The 23,175-nt window shown below is 39.9% G+C and overlaps 4 protein-coding genes across 8 annotated transcripts; 3 read left to right on the top strand and 1 right to left on the bottom strand.

Moving 5' to 3' along the window:
- The first annotated feature begins 15 nt into the window (after window positions 1-15).
- LOC147307482 (syncoilin-like) lies at window positions 16-2,810 on the top strand. Of its 2 annotated transcripts, none has more exons than XM_086273949.1 (4): window positions 16-134; window positions 1,317-1,780; window positions 2,145-2,555; window positions 2,625-2,810. In XM_086273949.1, exons 2-4 carry the CDS (start codon window positions 1,325-1,327, stop codon window positions 2,808-2,810), a joined length of 1,053 nt encoding a protein of 350 aa, XP_086130075.1. In that variant the 5' UTR covers window positions 16-134; window positions 1,317-1,324. The 2 variants fall into 2 exon arrangements, with proteins under 2 accessions (XP_086130075.1, XP_086130074.1); XM_086273948.1 differs by lacking the exon at window positions 16-134 and adding an exon at window positions 929-1,085.
- Window positions 2,811-3,314: 504 nt separating this feature from the next.
- LOC147307481 (histone-binding protein RBBP4) lies at window positions 3,315-8,099 on the bottom strand. Its single transcript, XM_086273943.1, has 11 exons — window positions 7,941-8,099; window positions 7,377-7,524; window positions 7,141-7,286; window positions 6,234-6,407; window positions 6,014-6,129; window positions 5,724-5,884; window positions 5,502-5,628; window positions 5,345-5,422; window positions 4,676-4,810; window positions 4,022-4,132; window positions 3,315-3,887 (listed from the first exon to the last, which is right to left on the bottom strand). Exons 1-11 carry the CDS (start codon window positions 7,954-7,956, stop codon window positions 3,825-3,827), a joined length of 1,275 nt encoding a protein of 424 aa, XP_086130069.1. The 5' UTR covers window positions 7,957-8,099; the 3' UTR covers window positions 3,315-3,824.
- A 390-nt stretch (window positions 8,100-8,489) lies between these two features.
- tslig1 (tRNA splicing ligase complex subunit 1) lies at window positions 8,490-16,779 on the top strand. Its single transcript, XM_086273951.1, has 7 exons — window positions 8,490-8,602; window positions 12,777-12,801; window positions 12,893-13,014; window positions 13,136-13,218; window positions 14,917-14,969; window positions 15,167-15,203; window positions 15,321-16,779. The coding sequence occupies exons 1-7, from the start codon at window positions 8,521-8,523 to the stop codon at window positions 15,405-15,407; spliced, it is 489 nt and encodes a 162-aa protein (XP_086130077.1). The 5' UTR covers window positions 8,490-8,520; the 3' UTR covers window positions 15,408-16,779.
- A 680-nt stretch (window positions 16,780-17,459) lies between these two features.
- On the top strand, window positions 17,460-22,619 carry LOC147307479 (KH domain-containing, RNA-binding, signal transduction-associated protein 1-like). Of its 4 annotated transcripts, none has more exons than XM_086273947.1 (11): window positions 17,460-17,815; window positions 18,274-18,401; window positions 18,577-18,693; window positions 18,781-18,927; window positions 19,041-19,165; window positions 19,401-19,668; window positions 19,756-19,832; window positions 19,958-20,022; window positions 20,132-20,308; window positions 22,156-22,219; window positions 22,299-22,619. In XM_086273947.1, the coding sequence occupies exons 1-9, from the start codon at window positions 17,650-17,652 to the stop codon at window positions 20,239-20,241; spliced, it is 1,203 nt and encodes a 400-aa protein (XP_086130073.1). In that variant the 5' UTR covers window positions 17,460-17,649; the 3' UTR covers window positions 20,242-20,308; window positions 22,156-22,219; window positions 22,299-22,619. The 4 variants fall into 4 exon arrangements, with proteins under 4 accessions (XP_086130073.1, XP_086130072.1, XP_086130070.1 ...); XM_086273946.1 differs by having other exon boundaries at window positions 22,296-22,619; XM_086273944.1 differs by having other exon boundaries at window positions 20,132-22,219.
- Window positions 22,620-23,175: the final 556 nt, after the last annotated feature.

Raw genomic sequence — 23,175 nt, 5'->3', positions numbered from 1 at the left:
CGGAGGCTGGGCACACTCAGGTGAGCGCGCGGGTCTGCGGCCGTTGATTTGGCGACATCTAGCGGTGGAACGAGGAATAACGAGCTAATAGCATGGAGCAGACTGGGGAGAAACTGGAACTTAATTTTCCCACGGTTAGTTTACGTTTCAGGTATTTACGTCTGCATTTTTTTATTCATGAAGACTACTTAAAGAAACTGTAGATAAAAGCTTGCGTGGTGAATAGAGGTGGTCACACCAAATGTTGACTTTCAAGCTCGTTAGAGCTGTACACACGCATGTATGTTTGCACACGTTCCCAGCAAAACATAAAGAAACGACGGGTGTCTCAAGACTTTTGCACTGTAATACTGTAATAATACAAAAAGAAAATGTTCTTTGTCCTTCTTTAACCTTTTGGATAGCCTTGAAAATATCCAAAGTTACTAGCATGAAATTTTGTATTTTAATAATATTATATAATAAAAAATATACCTTATTACTTAAAGATGTTCACATCTTTCCGATCACCTCCTTCATTAAATCCATATTCACATGTCTGAGTGTGTGTTTGTTTCCACTTGTCTGCGAGGAGTGTGATAGGCAGTATGCAAAACACCTCAAACAAATACTGTTACATAAACCATGCAAACTTGGTCAGCTGAGCTGAGTCCTGGAGGAAGATATTAATTGAAAAGCATGCATGGTCCTGCTAATGTCGACACCTTTGCCTGTAAGGTAGTCTGGGGTACACTTGTGGAAAGTTATTGCTCAGCTCAGCTTTCCACCATGATGTCACTACCTTCTTAAACACACATTGAAACAGGTTGTGAAGAAGGGTAAATATAGCTCTCTGTGGCACCCGGGCTGGTCCGGACATGCGCTAACTGCCACATCCAGAGCACACTGAGTCTGCTTCCAGCACTGACACAGTTTGTGAGCCCATGAGGGAGTCTTAGATAGAGTTTCTCCCAGGCCTTCAGTGTTATTAATAAACACAAAGTGTGCCTCCGTTTTCCTGGAGACAGACACTGCAGACCTCTTTCTAACAGAAAACCGTGCTAACACAGTAACTGCCTGAACATTTAGTCGGACTGCCAGTTAACGTAAGTACACATCTATGTTAATAAAAGCTGTTTCTTTAATTATTTGACAGGTTGAAAGGTTCTGTAGTGTGAAGCTTTAGGACAGGCCTCTCAACTTTAACAGCTATCAGAATGATTGATGTGTTTGCCTTTACAGTTCATTCCTCTTAACAATCTGTAAAGGAATAAGTGTTTTGAAAACCACAGTCTTACCAGGTGTTGTTTTTAATGGCTCTCGCCTTGTTTTCTTAGATTCTCTCATGGATGATCAAAGCTCAGTACAGGATGGGAACTTCATGTTATCTACTGATGACTCACATGTGCAACTGAGATTTTCTGAAGATATCTCACCGAGCAACCGCACAGACTCTGAAACACTAGGTAGATTTGCTCAAGAACAGGTGGACATGGAGAGCTTGGGTGAACTCTTTGAGTACTGCATACAGCGAGTATCCCATCTAGAGAGGCAAAGAGATGTGCTGATACAGGAGCTTCTGGTTCTGCAGGAACCTATGCTGCAAGTTGTGGGGCACCTGAGAGCGAAGCTGGAGGGAACACGCAAGCTTCTCGCTCTGGCTCAGCTGGATTATGTTACGGTTTGTGAGGATGTGCAACAGGTAAAGAGGAAACTGTTCACCACAACCAGAGACTGCATCCAGAGCCAGGTGAAGCTAGCCGAGCAGGAATACGAGGTGGCTCAGTCTGCTGTTACTCAGGTAGAAACCACAGGCTTTACATTTAATGATGATTTACTTCTGTAGTGTAGGTTTGCTTAGTATAGCAACATCATATAAAACTTGGGGTCATCATGGCTGCAGCTTGTTTATGGTTTGATTTTCAGTTATTTGAGTATCATGAGTATGAGTTCTTGTTGTTTTAGTTCTAGCTACTGTTTGCACCCTATAGAGAAATTAGCAATCAGATAAATTCATGTACCCAACTAAGCTACTGGGTAGTTTCCATTTCCACTCTCTTGCTATATGGGATCCTTTTATTTGTTGAATGTTTTTACCCACAGATAAAAATAGCCTCCATTATCAAATGTAATACTTTTCATTCTTATTTTACATCTCTTCATAGGAAGAACTCAAGGCTCAAATTCAAAGTCTGACCCAGGAGTTGGTGCAGCTGGAAAACGCCCACCAGAACCAGCTCAATTCCCTCCGTGATCAGGCCACTAAGCCTTGCAGGCCCAGGGCCATGAGTGACATCAGCCAGTGTCGCCAGGCCTCCATCAGACTGCAGCGAAGGCTCAGTGGCAGTGTGAAGATGTTGGAAGGCTGGTACGAGCCTCGCCTCATGGTTCTGCTGAAGAGAAGGCAGGTTGGGGAGGAAGCTTTGCGAAAAACCAGGGAGCAGGCAGTGGACCTGAGAGCCGGGCTGAAGCCTCTGAGAGAGGAGATACAGAGGCTGGAGGTGCAGAGATCATGTCTGGAACAGAGGATCACTCTTTTGGAGACAGAGCGGCAGGAGAGCACTGCACAACATAAGGTACAAGAGAGGTTGGATAGAACAGATGTTCAGTAAAACTAGATGACAGTATGTTTTTATTTTATGCAGAAGACTGTGGAGAAACTAAGAAAGACTCTGAGAGAACTAGAAGTGGAGTTTGAGGTTCAGAGAAAATCGAAGAAAGGCTTGGAAGATCTTAAAGATGGCCTTTTAGCAGAGCTGACATTTCTGAGGTGGGTTTATCCCAATCATTTCTGCTTTAACTTAGTAAAAGTCAAGATAATAAATGAATAATAAACTTATTTTCTTATAGGGGCTGTGAACTCAGTGACATTACAGAGGAAGAGTCATAAGTTTCAATTTCCCGAGACATAAGACCAAATCACAACGCTGACATTATGGTAAATGGACTGGTTCTTTTATAGCGCTTTTCTACTCATCTGAGCACTCAAAGCACTTTACCCAACTTGTGCATTCACCCATTCACACCCATTTGCACAAGCACATCTTTCTAAGTGCTTCATATAGCTAACATTCACACACATTCATACTCCGATGGATCGGAGAGCAATTTGGGGTTAGTATCTTGCCCAAGGATATTTGGCATGTAGGCTAGGGGAAGCCAGGAATCGAACCACCAACCTTCCGATCAGTGGATGACCTGCTCATGTAATGGGTGAGCTACAGCCACCCCATTACATGTTTGAAAATGCGGTCTACTTAATGCAAGCGTCTTGTTACTCGCTCACATCCAACTTAACATCTAAAATGTTGTGCCAAGAAAACAAAGCAAACAGCTTTACTGTAAATAATTTTATATGAATATACTTAAGTACACAAAAGATCAGATGCAGAGAAAATGCAGAGAGAAAAACAAAACACATACAAGTGACAACACAATTTGGGGGAATTTCATACTACAAATACCAGGCAAATTAAAAGGATCAACCTACAGTATGTACAATAACATTTAAAAATGGATCTTCCACAGAAATGTTTCTGCTCAACTAACCAAGATGGAAGAAATAAAACCAACAAAATGCACACTTAGGTGATCATAAACATGTCTGTGGTTTCATCACGAGTCAGATTTCAGTTCGAAAAACTAAAAAGATCTAAAAACCTGATCATTAGAGACCTTTTCTTAAACATGTCACGTGATGACATGGCAGCATTTTATTCTTTTATTTTCTACAAAACACTGCTGCTCAAAATGTATTTTAAAAAGACTGCTTTTTCACCCAGTGCTGGTAAACGGATCCATTTTTAATGAGCAGGTCAAAAGAAGAAGACACGTGGAGACCGGACTCATGCCTGGACTTCTGAATCTGCGGCACCTTCTGGGTCCTCGTCATTGTAGATATTTTCAGCCTGCAGATATAATTGCCAAAAAAATAAAAGATTTTTAATGTAACTGCTCTTCTATGTTATAATAATAAATGCACTTTACTATTCAAATCCTCGCTGTGTTGTAACTGATCGAGTTTTCTTTACAAAGCCTTTACCATCTGCCACACTTGCATGATGTTGTCCTCTGATACTGAACAGATGACCCACGGCTCGTTGGGGTTCCAAGAGAAGTCTGAGATCTTAGCTGTGTGTCCTCCGTGGATGAACTGAAACGAAATGAAGCAGAAAGATTTAGCACAATGATCGAGATTTAGCTTAAAAAATAAAACAAAGCCAATGTTTGAAAGCAAGATTACAGTATTTCCTACACAAAGACTTAGGCATGCTCTTCCAGTGTGGTGGTACCTTACTAACAGACCAACCAAGTCACTGTTAAGGCAGTGACCACTGCCTCTCTAGAAAAATCATGTAGCTTGCTGGACTCCAACTCTATTGTCATGGATTGCATTTGGTGACAGTAGTCCTTGTACTGCTCTACAGAGCCGCTGCAAGCTGCAGGGTCACTACACTAACTACAAACTGCAGCAGGTGGAGAAGTTCGTGTGCCAGTAGACATTTCTCAGGCTGCTGAGCAGAACAATGATTATCATCACCAGCTGCAGTCCATGCATTGGTAGAGCTATAATCCATCTGCTGGACAAGACTCTTACTGGAGAGTGTGGATGCATAGAGCCTCTGACGTCACCACAAATATGCTCATTTTGTTGAGAAAAACTGCATCATCACCACCGCTCATTGTCACAACTCACCAGCAGCTCAGGAGGGCCATCCTCAGCATCCTCTGGTGACTGCTCCTCTCCAATCTTACTGAGGTCCCAGACGTTGAGCCGCCTGTCAGTGCCGCTGGAGGCCAGGATGGTTTCGTTATGAGGAGACCACTGAACCTGTTGGAAAAAGATGTGGATATGAAACCTCTGCAATTAAGTCCCCCCTTGCAGTACTTTGGTGAATATAATTGTAAATATTATATCTATACAAAGAATTAAATATTCAACCCTAAATTCCAAGGGTACAAGCAAGTGTACAACCAAAAGCTTTAAACAATTCACCATCACATATTTTCACAAGTTACTACAAAGTCCTACAATCCTTTTTCTCAAAAATGTTTTTCCCAAAGTTGAAAAATTTTAACTCCTGCATCAGACAACACTGTTTTCCACCAGTTCACCTCATTGTATTGACTTTGTATGCAACTGTAACAGCAAACAACTTCCTGACAGTTTATCTTTTTGTTAACTTAATTATACCATAAATAGCAATTGCATTTCATCTTTTGTAGCCAAAAGCTAGTTATTCACCAGAGACATATTTCAGCCTAAATAGCCTCACTCCACAATGCAGTTAGTGAGCTGAAACATTCAAGCCGAAGTTTGCACAACAACAACTACAGATTTATTGCGAGGAAGTTCACTTCTTACCTGGAAGATCTCGTCCTTGTGGGATTCAAACGAGTGAAGCTTCAGCTTCAGGTTCCTCAAGTCCCAAAGAGCCACAGTCTGCAAGTAAAAGGAGGCCAATTCAGTACAGCATCAAGATGCTATTTCACTGTAACTGTCTGAAAGAAAGACACCTCACCTTATCTGCAGAGCCAGTGGCAAGAATGAACTCGCTGTAAGGATTGAAAGACAGGCAGTTGACCTCAGCAGTGTGGGCGTCCACTGCATGGCTGGGCTTGGAGGTGTTGTTGGACCGCGTGTCCCAACTGTTCCAAAAACAGACAAAAGCACCAGTGTCAGGAAGAAATGTGAAACTGAACAACAACTTTGTTTTTAATGAGTCATCGCTGAGGCTGCTTACATCATGAGTTTCTGGTCATCTGCCACAGATCCAAAGAGCGATTCGTGGAGAAGGTGCCATGAGACGTCCTCCACCACAGCAGTGTGGCCTGTGAAGATAGTCTTGGCATCCACAATCTTCCCCTCTTTGGGAACTGTGCTGATATCCCACAGGCATATAGTCTGCAGAGAGCACAGACGAATGTTAAAAAAGAAAGAAAAAAAAGAAGTAACAAATGATTTGTAATGTGATAGAAGACAAAAAATCATTTTAACAAGAATAAGGCAGGCATGTCAAGACAGGTTTCTTACGTGGTCATCAGAAGCACTAAGGAGACAGCCACTAAGGTTTGGGTTCCATGAGAGGCCATAGCCCTCCTTCTGGTGGCCCCTCAGACGGAGATCTGGGGTGCATTCTCCAGAAGGGTCTTTAACAGAAATAATGTCAGTGTTAAAAAGCCTGTAGAGCTTCAAATGTAGCGACACATGATATGCAGTTATGCAAGAAAAAGTGTTCTTTCTGCAAACCTACCCGGCTTGGAGGGGTGCTTTGTGTAATCAAAGACTAGCACATCACTGGTGGGGGTCTTGGTGGCAATGATGCAAGGATTCTGAGGCATGTATCGGGCTCTGTTCACTTCTCCTTCATGGTTGATCTTGATCTCAATCTCTATTTTCCCACTAACAGATCCAAAACCTCCAAACTCTGAAATAAAAAGACAACAGATACATGAAGCTCTTCCATTCCATGAAGCAGGTTTTAGGGTGACCTATGCACCAGGGATTTTTATGTATTTTTTTAGACAAAAAATGCAACCCTTAAGTTACGTAGTGTGTCATTTATGCCCAATGTTCCTGTTAACCAGTTTTGCTCTTAATAAAATGTTTAATAAACATATTACAGAACTTTAAAAAAGCGATTTAAAAAGTACGTAACCTACTATTCTACTTGTTCAGCTGACATTCACTATTGCCCTTGCTTCGTTGAATGAGGTTAAATTTGATTCATGCTGTTACATACGTTATTTCCTTTTCCTTCCTCTTGTGAGCAGAGTTGCCCATAGCCAACAATGTTGTTCTTTCTGCACCATCACACAATTATCAATAAGCTATATAGGAGTTGGATAGCGCTACATTAACAATGTGCAGAATTAAAAGACTACTGAAATGTCCTCCAAACCCTCTGCATTCACCAGGTCTAACAACATTTTCTGGTGGAAGTGTACTAGTATTACTGTGCTAAAGTTGGATTAGATCGATTAAATCAATATCATCCAAAACCAGCTTAGGCATGTGAATTAGTCTATTTATAAGTGTTATTTCCATGTTTTGCATGTAAAGATCCCTTGAGAACACTAGGAAACTATAAGTTATTCTATGACCTCTTACTGGTGGTGCTCTTGTAACATAGGTTCTCAGTGGACTTTTTATGCTCTCACCTCCTTTCTCGCTGTCATAGTGTGAAGCATCAAACTGCGCATCATCATTCGGCAGTTGAACGCTGGCAATTACGAGGTGATTCTGCTCATCAGAAGTATGGGTCCCCAGAACCAGCCTGTGCACACTGTAGTCCTTTCCCTCTGGTCTGTGGACATATCGCATGATATTTACATATCTGCTACAGTATCTTGTTGTGACTTGGAGCCTGAAAAGGTGTTGCACAACTCCCATTTACCTGGTGACATCTGGGAGCCATTGAGCAGTGAGGCTTGGCCACTCCAGAGCATGGGTCATGACCAGATCATAGAGGAAAGGGGTGTTCTTCTTCCAAATCTTATACTCCTCGTTGATCACCCTTTCCTCCACAGCGTCATCAAAAGCCGCTGCAACAGTAACATTTAACACAAAGCTACGTTATAGTCAAATTTACAAACATATGCAGCAGCTACTTGAGGAAATCTTTTCCTTCCTAGCGTTTTAGCTGATTTTATCAATAAAGTAACAGTAGCACACAATGCTAGAGCAGCTGTCGCCCATATAAATAAATAATACAGTCTTTCTGAAGATTATTATAGTGGGGCAGTATATCTGACTGCACTGGTTTAAAACCCTTTTCACCGGCGCGTTAGCAGCTAATGCTAACATCAGCTAACAGCTAGCTGAGTGCTTTCTAACAATGAAAGGTGATGCTGGCTGGCGCGCCAACCACCACCGCTACATCCTGATTCGCATTTTCTGTCACTCTCGACAGCACACACACATAAATAACGTTCTCGTTAAAAAACGTAGACGTCCTTACCGTCTTTATCAGCCATTGCGTGGTTATAATACCGTTACTAATGACAAAATAAGTAATTTTTAGGGAGAGCGCTCAGAAGACAGCACGACGACTCGCAATGGCGCCAACTCCATAGAACGCGCCTAGCCAATCATAGTCGACGACAAAACCGACAGGAAGTCGTTACACGACACATCCGGTGCTGTGCCAAAAAAAGTAACTTCCGGTATTTGCAAACGATAACGATACTACTAATAATAGGTAGTATTTAGGCCGTTTTGAATAAGTTGGCCATTTTTCATGACAGCTGAATGCCCTGTTTTGCAAGGACTAGCTCTATAACATATACATACGCGTATATGCTCTATAAACTCTCTAGAGGTTCCTATTGCTAGTAATTTTTACAATTTATTATTTGTTTAATTATTTCTGTTAATATATCCATTGTGTAACAATGAAAAAAGAGAGCGAAGAAAAAAATAAGTGTTCTTCGTCTTTCACGGAAGTAGTACGGTGAGTCAAGCCTGCCCGGAAATTCAAGAAGAACACACGGACATGGTCTAGATAAACGTCTGCCTTTTTCAACAAGCTTCGATCTACAATGGACGATCGTGTGTTAGACTTGACAGAAGCACAGGAAGCTGTCAAATCCAAATACCCGCCGATCAACAAGAAATATGAATGTAAGTGCGAAGTTATGATACTTAAAGTCGGAGCACCAACCACGATGCTGGTTTCAATGGAAGTCTAAATTTCCGAGTTGTCAATATTTTAAGCTGGACCGCCCCCTCATGTCACCACCAACAATCACCCCGACTATAACTGGGCTCTGTTCATAAACGTGTGGGAGCGGTGCTTTTGAACGAAAAATAAACAAACAAACTGTGTTCTCAAGGCGAAAAACAAATCCTGATTTTTCTTCCCGATCGTACTTTGAGTTCCAGTTGAAAATTCCACGTGGGAAATGAAAACTCCGACTTCCAATGCCAATAGTTCCTTTACCATTACTTGATTTATCAAAACAACGTCACAGAAAGTCTAGTTTAATTTTGATTTCAGTGAGCTAAAAGGATTGTTCGTGTTAAATTTTGTCTCAAAATTCAAATTCAAAAAAGATCTTTAATATGTCCAGTTTTTTTACATTTGTGTGAAAGAGATTTTATTTTTCACGAAACTATACAGTCCTGTGAAAAATGTAGTACAACCTTACTCTTTCAGGTAAGCAGGAGGTAGGTGCTGTTAATCAAATGCACCTGATTAACTGATCACCAACAAATGTGGCCAATTATAAACAAAAAAGCAGGTTTGCCAACTTCCTATTTATGTCTCCTGGGCCCTATTTCAGGAAGCCGGTTTAGAAAACTCAGAGTTAAAAATGATACTCAGGGTTGAGTAACCCCGAACTGTCCAACTCGGAATATTCGGTTTCAGAAAGGCTGATAACAATTAGTTCAGTCAACGCGGAGTTGCTTTAACCCCAAGTTAAGCGCGCGCACGAGGATACATAAAGCCCTGATTACAGCAAATCCAGCATGTCCAAATTAACACTGTCGGATTTGATTTCAACACTATTAAAGTGTCTATATGGGTCCACACCAGAGAGTGTTAATTTAACTCTTTTTGGAGAGTTGGTACGTTAACTCTGATTTGGTGTTAAACACCAAATCTGTCTGGAGTTGATAATTTAACACTTGGTGTTAAGAGTTTATATATTAACTCTCAAAGAGTATTTTAGTTTAACTACGTAAGAGTTATCTTCTAATTCATTCTAAAAAGCGGGAATTTTACTGTTCTGAACTTCTAGAAGTTTATTTTGGAAATAAACATTTACTAAAAAGATGCAATGGTTTTTGAAAAACATTTATTCTGAACTGTGCACCACAATTTCAAAACATTTTCTGAAAGATGTAACAGTATACATGTTCTCACTTTCATTAGAATTTTGTTTATCAAAAGGTCTGACATGGTAAATGCAAATAACAGCATTCTCATCATTTATTTCTTCAATACAATATGCATGTCCTTCATTCATCCCTCTGTGGAACTTCAACGCACTTCTGCTCTCCCCCATATTCCATCTTCACAAGCATATCCTGTGCGGAGATTGAATAAAAATTAGTTGACACTAATTATTGGCACAAATAATCCAGTAAACAATTGCAGCACAGAAAAAAAAAGGAATCCTCTTTGAGCCATTACTTGTGTAAAGTATTTTCCCAAAAGCCAAGGACACAGGCAACAGGTAATACTGAACTAAATGTAAAACCGCAACCTTTTTCATTTTTACCTAAACCGTGTGCACAAAACTCTGGAGGGATCTAAATGCTAACGTAGAACCCAGTCAGGATGTCTGCTACTGCTGTTTGCTCGTTTTTTTTTTTTTTATGGGCGATCATTTTCAGGCTTCAAGTAGCACCATTATACCAACATTTCACATTCTACACATTGTTTTAGGTGTATTTGACCAAAAGTTTGACTGAAAATTCACATGCAAGCTTTTTTTCAAGGCTGTGGTATTTGCCCGCAAACAATACCTTTCAGCTAGCTAAAACAGAATATTATGCTATCAGCGAGCAACATGGCTAATGCCTTTCACACAGCTTTGTCTCAACTCCAAAGAGCCACAGAAGTAAAAGCTCATAATAATAATTGAAACAATCTTTGAAAAAATGACTTACCAAGCAGGGCAAACAACTCAAATATGTAGAGCAAAATGTTCTGAAACGGCTTCGCTTCAGCTTCGATTGGGGGCGGAGTCTGTGAATTTACTCTGTTGGTGTCATAGCCCCTGTAGGAGTTCAGAGTTAAGAGGTCAAGAGTTAATGTTTCCATTGTAACACCTCCAGATTTGACTCATTTTTAACACTCGATTTTAACTACTATCATTTTACACCTCAGAGTTACATTAAAAGAATGTGACTCTGCTTAGAGTAAAATTAACTCTACTTTTGCAAGAAGACTATTAACACCGAAACATTTAACACTGTTGAATTTGCTGTGTGGAGCACAGATTAAGCGAGTCACCATGGAGACGGAGGGAAAGAAGGCGCGGTCAATGTATTTTACAGCGCTTGAGGCCGAAATTCTGATGTGCTGCCATCAGAATTTCGGCCTCAAGCGCTGTAAAATACTTACAGCGCTTGATACTTACATCAGTCAGGAATGTTACAGTTGCACTGAAACGTCTCCTGCACTCGTCTGTGGTGTTCCCCGGTCATAGACCCACAAGATTCATCAAAGAGGGATGCCACAAAATTGCAGGTATCAGGATGAACGAAACTTAATTCATGATGTGGTGATACTTGAACTACTACTTAAATTTTACATTTATTTTCACGGTTCCCAGGCGTGATTGGCTGTATAGATGGCACTCACATTCCAATCATTGCTCCTTCAGTAAATGAAGGAGACTATGTGAACAGGAAGTCTTTCCACAGCATTAATGTACAGGTACATAGTTCCCTGTAGCATTTCAAACTAACAAATTATTTCATTATAGTAATGGATGCTAATTTGTGTTCTCTGCACTGTGAAGATCATATGTGATGCTGCCAACATTATCACAAATGTGGAAGCCAACTGCTCAGCCTCTGTGAGTGGTGGTGGTGGAGGACCCCCACCTGTTTTTCGGGCCTCCGCTTTTTTTCTGTTGGCTATAACGGGTCACATTTGAGCATACAGAGTAAGCAAATATGTACTTGTAATGTGCTCAGATAATTTCAATAAGTGCTTACAGAAAGAAAATTAATGTAGCCTCTAACTGCAATTGATTTACATGGGACAAACAGACCAAGCACTATGGCTCATAATACAATTACACCTTACCTGTTTGGACTATATTTTTATATTTCATTTTTACTTGCTGCCAGGAACGTTGGGGGCCTGTTGGGTTGCACCTGCGCTCACATCACATCACAAAATCAAATGTATAAAATAAAAAATAAAATAAAATATAATAAAATAACGTGTTAAATGGGTGGAAATCCCTAGATCAATGTTTAAATTAACACTCACGCATTGACTCTGTCGGCTATGTTTTGCCATGCATGCTCACTTTCTTTTGCAGCTGAGGCTGTGTTACTTTTTTTCCGCGGAATTTGCATGTTATCGGCATATGCTGCCATCAGAATTTCGGCCTCAAGCGCTGTAAGATACATTGACCGCGCCTTCTTTCCCTCCGTCTCCATGGTGACTCGCTTAATCTGTGCTCCACTAATCAGGGCTTTATGTATCCTCGTGCGCGCGCTTAACTTGGGGTTAAAGCAACTCCGCGTTGACTGAACTAATTGTTATCAGCCTTTCTGAAACCGAATATTCCGAGTTGGACAGTTCGGGGTTACTCAACCCTGAGTATCGTTTTTCACTCTGAGTTTTCTAAACCGGCTTCCTGAAATAGGGCCCTGAGAACTAATGTGCACAATAGTGAGCCACCCAGTTCTTCTATGTCAGAGTTGTATGGAGGTTGCCAGTCTACTTTAAAGATGCAATTATGCGTTCTTCATGTCATGTCAAGAAAACTAATCTTGAGGCTACAAACCCATCAAGTTTTACACCAATCTCTTGTTTTTCTTTTGTTGTCTCTTTTTACAACTGTTGTTGTTATACTAGTTCAAAATAAAGGTACATACAAATACAAACTTGCGGTGTACCTCAAGGCTCCATCATGGGTCTAATTCTGTAGTTTTAAAGAGCTACCTAAAAAAAAAAAAAAAAGTTAATTAAGTTCTTCAAAATAAATGCTCAAATAAGTACCTAGAGACATTTCAGGATTGCTGCCACTGGCAAGACTTTCTTAGGACTTTAATTCAGTCAACTCATGATATCGCCTCTTTTTTTTTTTTTTTTAAATCGTTTCAGACCTGGATCACACAGCAGATGTACAGTGAGTACCTTTTTGGTATAGTAAAACCATGTTCCTCTGTTTTTTTCTTAGTTTTTAACAAAAAAAAAACCCTTCTTTTTTCTTTTCCAAGAATTCACTCTTGGGGAGACTCCTTGGAGGAAGCCTTTGAGCAGTGTGCCATGGGCATGTTCGGCTACATGACGGACACAGAGACGGTGGAACCGATAGATACAGTTGAAGTGGAGTCGGAGGGTGAGAGTCTGTCACCAAGATTTCAACCGACTCCAGTTGTACCTACTTTCTACCTGTCTCAGTCTGGCTGTTTGCAGAGCAGATCAGCTAAAGTCTGTGTGTATGTTTTTGTTCCTAAAAGGTGAAGACATGGAGTCGCTTCTCTTCCACTTCCTAGATGATTGGTTATACAAGTTTAGTGCAGATCTTTTCTTTATTCCCAGGGTGAGTATCTTGGTCACTTGTGTATTACTTAACATGTACTTTAAACTTATTTACATTGATTGCATATCTGTTTTTGTTTGCAAAAGCATTTGAGACCTGAGCCTTTATAAAATAGATCGGTTTTGATATAAATTATGACCTAAATGGGTAAGTATAAAATCTTTCCTTGACACGGAAAAATAATATAGACTTCATACATTTCTATGAAAGCAGGACAGAAAGCAACATGTATTGCTATCTTAACCATCTCCAAATTCTATGTCAAGCCACATTTTTATAGGCCCAATGAAACAGATCCATAAGCATTTTGACCCTGTTTTTGTCATTTTGCCTCTATACACTCCCCGAAGCAACTTTAGTTTTAATTCAAGGGTTTAGCAGAAATACGGCATCACTATTCAAGAATTATATACACAGTCGCTTATTTTCAGATTCTCCAAAGTAATTGGACAATTGACTTCCAAGCTGTTTCGTGGTCTGTTGAGGCCTTCTTCCTGATTACTTCAAGACAAAATGACTACAATGGTCTGGATTTGATTATATAAGTTTATTTTTGCATTTTATAGCTTTTTACTGGAGCTCTCAATGTGAGGTCCAAAGAGTGGTCGACGCATGTGAAGGAAGCCATCTTAGTCTGGAAAAAAAAAAAAAACAACCTAAAAAGGAAATGGAAAAAAACTTTAAGTGGTCAAATCAACAATGTGGTCATTCTGTAAAATAATGAATGAATCATCTGGCCAGCTCAGCAACATCAAAAGCCTTGAAAGACCACAGAAGACAACTAAAGTTGATGATTGAAGAAATCTTTCTTGGATTAAGTAAAACCACTTCACAACACATAGAGAAGAACACTGTCGAGGAGGTAGGCGTGCCATTGTCAAGGTCTGCAATCAAAAGACAACTTCATGAATGGAAACAGAGGATTTACAGCAAGGTGGAAACCACTGGTTACACTCAGCAACAAGGACATCAGATCAGAACATAAAAGAAAACAAAGAGCCTGCTCACAAAAGTAAGGAGACAGACTGAAACAGCTCATGATCACACAGATGCCACATCATCTGTCAAACATAGTTGAGGCGATGTTATGGCATGAGCATGTAGGACTGCCAGTTCAACTGGGCCTCTAGTTAGTACTGGTGGTGTGGCTGCTGATAGAAACAGCTGGATGAATTTTTAGTGTACAGGGCCGTACACCTTGCTCAGACTCTGCGTTTCACAGTGCAAATTGAGTTTCTTAAGGAAACAGAAATGGGATATTCTTCAATGGCCACGTCAGTAACCAGCTGAGCATGCTTTTCAGTTACTGAATATAAAATTGAAGGCAGAGAGACCCACAAACAAGCAGCAATTTTATTTTATTTTAGTTTATCCAATTACATTTGAGCCTCTGATAATGGAAGACTGTGGATAAAAATGTCTGTAATTCCTAATGTTGTACTTTGGTTAAACTCCTTAATATTAAAGCTGAAACTCTGCACTTAAATCAGATCATGATTGTTTAGTTTTAAATGTGGTGATGAACTTACCCAAAACAACTGGTAATATTATCTTTTTTTCCCTTCTTTTTTTAATATAATCACCATCTCTAAATATAATAGGCTGCAAGTAATTTTGCTACTGTTCCTTATTTACATTACAGTTATGAAGTTGCTACATTTATGAAGTGCTAACAATTTTGTCATATCTGTTCATCAGGAGGTCAAAGTTTTACATATTGACAGAATGCGTTTCAAGATTCGCTCCATTGGGTAAGTTTGGGGTCCTCCTCAATAACACTGAAGTTATCTTGATATTTATTTTAAAAAAGTATTACGTACAATTCAAACCCGAGCTAATGTGGAACAACTTTGTAATTTGTTTTTAAGGCAAAGGTCAAACTTGATCAGGACATGCAAAAAAGTTTTAATTTACTTTCTTTGCTTTATTTTTCTTTGGTTTATGAAAGGTGGGGCGAAGAATTTTCTCTGGAAAAGCACCCACAGGTAAGCCAGACAAAGAAGTAAAATGACACTCATTAGAAGAAATACATAAAATGAATAACTAATGCTACAAAACTACAATGCAACTACAGTAACTTATGTCATTTGTTGTCCTTCTAGGGAACTGAGGTGAAAGCCATCACATATTCAGCAATGCAAATCCACGATAAAGAAAAACCAGAAATATTTGCCATCATTGATATCTGATACAACTGCGAGAAGAAGCTCACACTCAATGGTTCAGTAAAAGTGGGAAGTCTACATGACCAGTTTAAGTGGCCTTTTAATTCAGCGCACTGATTTTTGATTAGTACTGTCTTTTTTGGGGCATGTAAGCTCAACTCTTTATTTAAATTTATTAAAAAAGAATTGTAAAATTAGCCTTACATTTAAATGAGACTTGTGAGGGATATCAATTATTTGGAGGGAATACACTGAATTTGAACTGTGCACCTGAAGTCACAATTACCAAATTTAAGCTCAAATTTTCATTTTAGGAGATTATTACTCTTATGTGTGATGGTTTTGAAGGTGTGTTGATGCATTATATCTCATTGTAAATAAATAAATAAGCAAATGTTTACCTTTGACATACAATTGAGTCACCTGTTTTTCAACTTAAAATCTCAGTTTTAAGTATTTTATAGAAGTGTTGCGATTAAATAGGACAGAAGTGCAAAAAGGTCATCATTTATCACCATATTTTAGCAAAGAATATCAAATTGGAAAAAATATGCACAACTTACTGAGTTCAACACAGCAAAATATTCCAAATGTACACTGCGTCTACTTTTTGAACTGTTTAAACCTGTTCATACATCAAATGTAAGATGAGCGTATTCTACAAAACACTTCCCTGCATTAGACATCAGGATATTCATGCCTGGGCTTGTCTTGTTTCCAGAGAGTAACTGAACAAAGCTTTTCTAAGACACGTCCAAAGCTTGTTTTCAATAGATATCTCAGACAAAGCGGTATAATACCAGGAATCTGCCTGTATGAATAACAGAAAGTACAGGCAGCAGTATTCTATGTATAAGAGAACTGTTTTGGTCATTGACTAAATACAAATACCAGGCAAAACAGAATAGAGTGTTAAAACGGGATGTTGTATATCCTGTAGTGCTTCAGATAACTGAGAAAGAACATTATCTGCATTGATATTATAGCTTCTTCTTGCTGCAGTGCCCACCAAGCACCTCCGAAAATTCAACCTGAACTGACTCATTCATGTGTGATGTGTGAGCTGATAGTTGAGAGCTTAAATCATTACAAATTATATTATTATTTGTTTGTAAACGGAGCTGGCCTTTGAAAACCCGTGTGGTCTGTTTTGATGATGTTCTGGACTGATGCACTGGACAGTTTGTATGTATTGAATTTCAAAACTTTGGTTTGACATTTTACAATAACTTATATCATAATCCAGACTATTGTAGATGTGGGTAAATGGTGTGTAGTGGTGTTTGCTGTATGCTTGTGAGAACTGTCTGAACTAATTTATTTTCAAGTTTCTTTATTTTTGTCATCTGAATACTAATTTTAAAACTCAGATTAAAGAACCCAAAGATCATTTGTGTTTTGTGCTGGTTGATTTTGTCAGACTACAATTTCCTGCTTCTTGAAGGACATTCAAAGCTCTTCTTTGGTTGATGGATGCTTTTTTTTTTGTTCTGTTCTCTGATCAGATCATCAGTAAAACATGCTACCACTGTGCAGGTCTCATGTAATTTGGCATGCCTCAGCCCTTTTCTCCATGTTTCCCTTCCTTGAGAATGGTTTCTTATGGCCACTCTACCACTGAGACCAGGCTTTGAGGCTTCTGCGAACTAAAATGCATCTCTCAGGTCCTGTGTCAGGTCTATGCTGGATTCCCCTCGCTGTTTCTTAAGGACATTGCTTTCATATACCATTCATCTGCTGTAGATGGCTGTTTAGCCTTAAATACTACCCTTTTTTTTGTCCTCGATTTTCCTCAAAGTTTTTTCAGAGCACACTCCACACCGTGCTGGGAAGTATCAAGTTTGCGATAAAAGCTCCTTGTTTTATCCCTGTCAACCGTGGTTTCTTTGGAATTTTCCATAAAATCAAGTAATGAAATAGGCACAACGTTTGGGTAAAGTACCTTAAAAGAAATCCCCTCAAATAAATGAAAAAACAGACAATAAAACAAGGTTTGCTCTGACTTTGGCACAGTGCTGTAACAGCAGGTAATCAGGGCTCTGGAGCTTCTTGCAGTGACGTCACGGTCGCCTTCCGGGTTCCCTCCTCCCCCTCACTGAAATGCAGCTGCGCCATCCACCCTCCTTTGTCTGCTGAGGAAGAGTGCGACGACTTGCAGCGGAGAAGACGCCGGTGGGCCCTTTACTAACTACACCGTTTTCCTTGTTGCATTTTCGTTTTAAAGGGGAAAAGCTTGACGAACTGAGCCGAGCTTCGTTCGTGCGTTATGAGTCAAGCGAATGCTAATAAGAGCAACATAGAGCCCGCCGTAGAGTCAAGCCCAGCAGAGAATAAGATCAAAATGGAAGACACTAAGTACCTCCCGGAGCTCCTGGCGGAAAAGGATAGCCTGGATTCATCGTTCACGCATGCAATGAAACTCATATCTGCAGGTAATGTCGCTATTTGCTTTAACATAAAGGCTAACCCGGGCTAGTTAGCTCGAGTCGGGGCCTGTTTTTTTTTTTTTTTTTTGTCCCTTCTTAGCCGAGTCGAGAGGCCTGAACAATGGCGCATTAAGCACGTGGTTGTTAGCGATGTGGGTCAGGTCGTTGTCCAGTGTGTATTTGAAGCTGTGTAATTAAATCACTTGCTCTCAACGGTTCTGATGGGATTTTAATCGTGTTTACTCATCAGCTAACACCGATACTTAACGACGAACAGCTGCGATTTCGAGGCGACTATTTGCTAACTACAACCCAAATGCATGCAAAGCTTTACCTGCCGTTTCATCTTCGGATGACGCAGGGAATCGTAACCCATATCATCTGAAAAAAAATAGCTTTCGTCTATTATTTGAAATGCATTTGTTCATGAATGTCAGCTTTTTAATCGTGTTTAATTCCTGCAGAGATTGAGAGGATCCAGAAAGGTGAAACCAAGAAAGAGCCTGAGAAGGAAACATACCTGGACCTGTTTGCGACCAAGAATCTGAAGCTCAAGGAGCGTGTCCTCATTCCCACCAAGCAGTACCCTAGGGTATGTCTTTTCCCATTTACATAGCGCCCTAACCACCTAGGCGATTCAATCAGCTGATCTAACAGATTATTAATTGTACTGATTTCTCACACTCTACTTAATTAGTTTTTTTTTTCCCCTTTTGGGGAAGAGGGGTGTCTCTGAGGTGCTGACGTGAATTATGAATTTGTTGCAGGTCAACTTTGTGGGAAAGCTTTTGGGACCTCAGGGTAGCACAATCAAGAGGCTGCAAGAGGACACCGGAGCAAAGATTTCAGTTCTGGGTAAAGGTTCCATGAGGGACAAGAACAAGGTTTGTCTAACGGTTTCCTTTGCTTCTGTCTTATTGCCCTGCATCACTCCTCTGGCTATATTAGTTTTGTGCGCTCATTGTTTTTAGGAGGAAGAATTTAGAAAGGGGGGTGAGGCTAAATATGCTCACCTCGCCATGGAACTGCATGTGTTCATCGAGGTGACGGCACCCATACCAGAAGCGTACCTGCGCATGGCTCACGCCATGGAGGAGGTGAAGAAGTTCCTTATCCCGGTATGTGTGCGGAGAGACATCTTGATGCAAGAATCAAACTTTCTAACAGATCCACTGATTCCTCACTGCTCTGCAGTAATGGTATGCATGTTTGTCTGTTGCCACATGAACAGGAACCTGGTGAGCACGATCCATACATGGATCCACTGTTCCTGAATGGATCCCAGGATGGTTCGAGGGGGCGAGGTGGTCCTCTAGGAAGGGGCAGAGGTGGACCACCTGGTGCTGGAGGACCAAGGTATGCGCTGGAATCTGTGACATAGTGTACTACAATACATGTTGTCTGGTAACACACTTACCTGAAAAGAATGCCTTAACGGGTTGAATATGTGCTTGTTGCAGATGTAAGATTCACACAAACTTAAAATTACAAATGTTTCTCAGTAAACTAAAATGTATCTGCAGAACACTAACGTGGAGTCCGTTTTTTGCATCAGGTTTGGCTAAGTAGGTTAATGGTTCTGATTTAACAGGGGCCGAGGAATGCCACGTGGGGCTCCTCGGGGAGCGATGCGCGGTGGGGCTCCACGCGGAGCACCGGGGCGAGGTGGTGCACCAAGAGGTGCTCCGTCTGGTCGGGGTGGACCTCCTTCTGCTCCTACTAGAGGAGGCTCTGCTCCTCGCTCCAGACCGCCTGCAGCAGGGGCTCCCAGGATGCTCCCCTCGGCAGCCTTGTCTCACCAGCAACACCAGGTTCCACCTTCAGCAACAGGGTCAAAGCCTGATGCTTATGAGGATTATGTAAGTGCTGAATCCTATTTGACAGCATTTTTGGCATGAATGGGAATGGCGCAGATTCATGATGTTGCCTCTTTTCTTTCTGTCTAGCCTGCATATGATGACTCTTATGCAGAGCCGGCATATGAGGGATATGATAATTATTATAGCCAGCCTTCTGCCCCTGCGTAAGTCAAGTTTAATTTATGTAACATGTCTCTTTAATGTGTGTTTTTGTTGTTTTAAATAAATTATACCTAAATTAAAAATTTTAAGTATACCTTCTTAACCCTTGTTGGTGATGTGCCCCCAGGGATACAGAGTATTATGATTATGGACACGGTGAAGCCCAGGATCCATCATATGAGGCCGGTTATGGTAAGTCTTTAAATCACACGTATCTTTATTTTTGCTTTATTGCTTTCAGACTTAGCTGATATTTGCATCCTTTTTTTGGTTTCCTCTGCTTTTCTGTGACTTCTTGTAGCTCAAGATGATTGGGACAACTCGTGGTCCGGTGCCGGGGCTGGAGGCAAGGCCCCTCCATCTAGGCAGGCGAAGGGATCGTACAGAGAGCATCCTTACCCAAGATACTGAACAACTACTGGTAGAGAGTTGCAGTGGCAACTGTCTCCGATTGTAACTCACACTTGACTTTACAAAAGTAATTTCCCTCTCGTTTCCCTTGTTAATGGTTTTATTTAAAACATTCTTTTCTCTTTTTATTTTTAAAACCTAGGACATTTTGTTGGATGTATCCTAGTGCCAGAGGAGCAACATTTTTCTCCCTATTGTTTGTTTCAGTTGCGTAGTTAAGGTCTTAGTGACATAAACAGAACTAACAAAATGACTTTTTTAGTTTCGTTTTTTTGTTAGATATTTGATGGTAAATATTTTTGTTCCTGCACAAACTGTGATTGTGGCGATTAAAATTTTCTCACATAGGCTGCATTTGTTTTGTAAAAAAAAGTCCTTCATGACTGGACAGAAATTATTCATAATGACTCCATTTGTAAATTTATAATAACTTAAACAGATTTAGTTGCAAACTCAAATAGAACCATTTTGATTAAAACGGTCTTATTTGTTTATATTGGATTACAAATCTAGTTATGTGACTTTACTCCCAAAGAGCAAATAAACAAAATATAACTGTAGAAATCCATTTGACAAAGAATAAAGGCCTTTATTTTCTGCCACCCTTTTACAATTGGTATTTTATGAAAAGTCGCTCTATTACTTGCAAAATCATCGCTGATCGACTAATTCTTGTAAAGCTTGAAGGATTAATAACTTACTGTGTACGTAAGACTACAGCCAACTCGGTCTTTTTGTATATAACCTTAGGAAAACTGTGTATGCTTAAGTCGTGCCGTCTCCAAAATGCTTAATGCTTGTGTACCTTTTGACTAAATAGGTAACTAAACACATCCCCAAAAAAACAATGTCTTTCTGCAGTGCGTGTTTCAATAAAGTTTCTAGTTTCTTTTTAATCAACCTAAACATGGTATTTTTGCCTTTGTTGTACCAAAGGATTATCTCCAGTTTGTGAAAATGGTCCTCAGTGGTTTTCAACAATGCTGAATAAGCTGTATGTATACACGTCAACTTTGATTTTTAAAATTCCAAAGCAGTGTTTGGTTTTTTGTTTTGGGTTTGGTTTTTTCTACAAGAAGTCTATCCTCTTCGCCTGTCTTCAAAATTTTATCTAAATGCCACTTGTAATGACACCTTAAAAAAAGGGGGGGGAACTGAAATTAAATAAAGCTCATCGTTCCTTGAGGTAATGTGCTGCCAAATACATGTTTGACTTGAAAGTGATATTAGTGCTTGAACATGTATTGTCATTTAACCTTTAGTTAGTGCATCTCTTCAAGCTCTCAAGAGAGCCGTGCATCTTCAGCCGCTTGAAATAACCGAATTTCAACAGTATTTCAAATCAAGCTTGCAGGGATCTTACTTGACTTTGATGCAAAGTCATGCTGGCTGGTTTTTATAAAAGAAAAAAATCGCAGAGGGAGAGGATTCTAAAAGCCTAAAGATCGCCACAAGAAGGTAAAACTAACCCCAACACTCATTTTAGAATTTTTTTTTTTTTTTTTTTTCTGTGCAAAACATCCAAGTAATGCAAGTCATCCAAAACATCCAAAACATATTTTTAATTACAAAATTATGCTATTAGTAGTCCATTCCAGGCCAAATAAGCCGCATAAAACAATATGGTGTTGATGCAACTCTTGCTCAAATGTTAAAAAGAAACAAAACGAGAATTGCCCATTCATTTCACCTAATACTTATTACCATCTTGATAATTCTATAGATTGTAGATTAAATGAAAATTACTAGTAGCACTCTCAAAGCCGTAAAACTCATTGGTGGAGACGAAAGGGAAAAAAAATGCTTGAGTTGCATGATACTTTTAATATAAAATTAGTTTGCATGGTTTTTACCTGCTGTGTTTGAGTGTTGGCACTTCTGAGTTCCAGATCTCATTTAGTTTTCTCCTCTTAGGTTGTCTGAGAACTGCGTAGGTGCAGTTGATATATTGAACTCCGGCGTTGGCAGACCTTTTAAGGTCAGTTGAATGGAAATTGCCACATAAGTGTTGGCTTTGTTGTTACGTCTGATTAAGTTCTCCTTTCTGTCGTTAGCAGGTCCATTGACGTTCCTGGAAAGGGCAGAGGCCTTGCAGTGTCTCTGAGACTGAGGCGTCTCTCAGGGAGTGAGAGAGAGCTTGACTTTTGTGTAAGATTGCTTTAGCATTGATGGGTGTACGGGCATTAAATGAATGCTCGTTCTTGAATCTGTACAGATTTTACTCTTTTTAACTGCATTTTTATTTAACAATAAAAGAACAAAAAATGACAGATTTCTATTGATGGTGCCTTATTATTCTTTGATGTTAATGAGCTGACAGGATGTTTGTCATTATCTCATGAAGTAAATCAATAAAACTATTTTTAAAGTGAAAGCCATTCATTTTTGTCCCTTTTTTAATTATGAGAATTTAATCTTTGGATATTGGACACACTTTTCTAAACATGTGCAAGACTGAGATTTTTCTTGCAAGATCTAATTTAACATCCATCTACACATGAGTTGTAATGAGGTTTTTGTTTGGCAGGGCACCAGTAACTGTGGAAAAGTAGTCTGTTAATTTAGATTTTTGGCCAAGCAAGCTATAAAATTATACAGAGATGCATTACAGTTATTGCAGACTGATCTGTACAAAGGTTACTTTTATTATCCTGTGCAGAAACAGGGAAGTTAAAGATATGGCTCGCAGGCTAGAAATGGCCAACTAAGTGGTCCAGTGTAGCCCGCTGGATGGCTTAGCATAGCTCTGCAAAAAACTGCGCAGAAGGGAGTACATTTCTGGTGTTTTCCCATACTTTGCATCAGCAACCTTTGCCCTACAACTACTGAAGAAGGAACCGCACACTGTGAGTGTGAGTTTTACGGCAACGCTGGGTTTCTTTTCTTTTATAGAAAGGATCAAATCACTTTTATTGTCACATCACATGTGCAGGT

The sequence above is a fragment of the Aulonocara sp. 'chitande type north' Nkhata Bay genome, linkage group LG19 (genome assembly GCF_057382095.1).
Source record: "Aulonocara sp. 'chitande type north' Nkhata Bay isolate Kocher_YH1m ecotype deep benthic linkage group LG19, A_spYH_male_GT1.1, whole genome shotgun sequence".
NCBI classification, from domain to species: Eukaryota; Metazoa; Chordata; class Actinopteri; order Cichliformes; family Cichlidae; genus Aulonocara; species Aulonocara sp. 'chitande type north' Nkhata Bay.
This window is presented reverse-complemented; position numbering and strand designations above follow the sequence as displayed.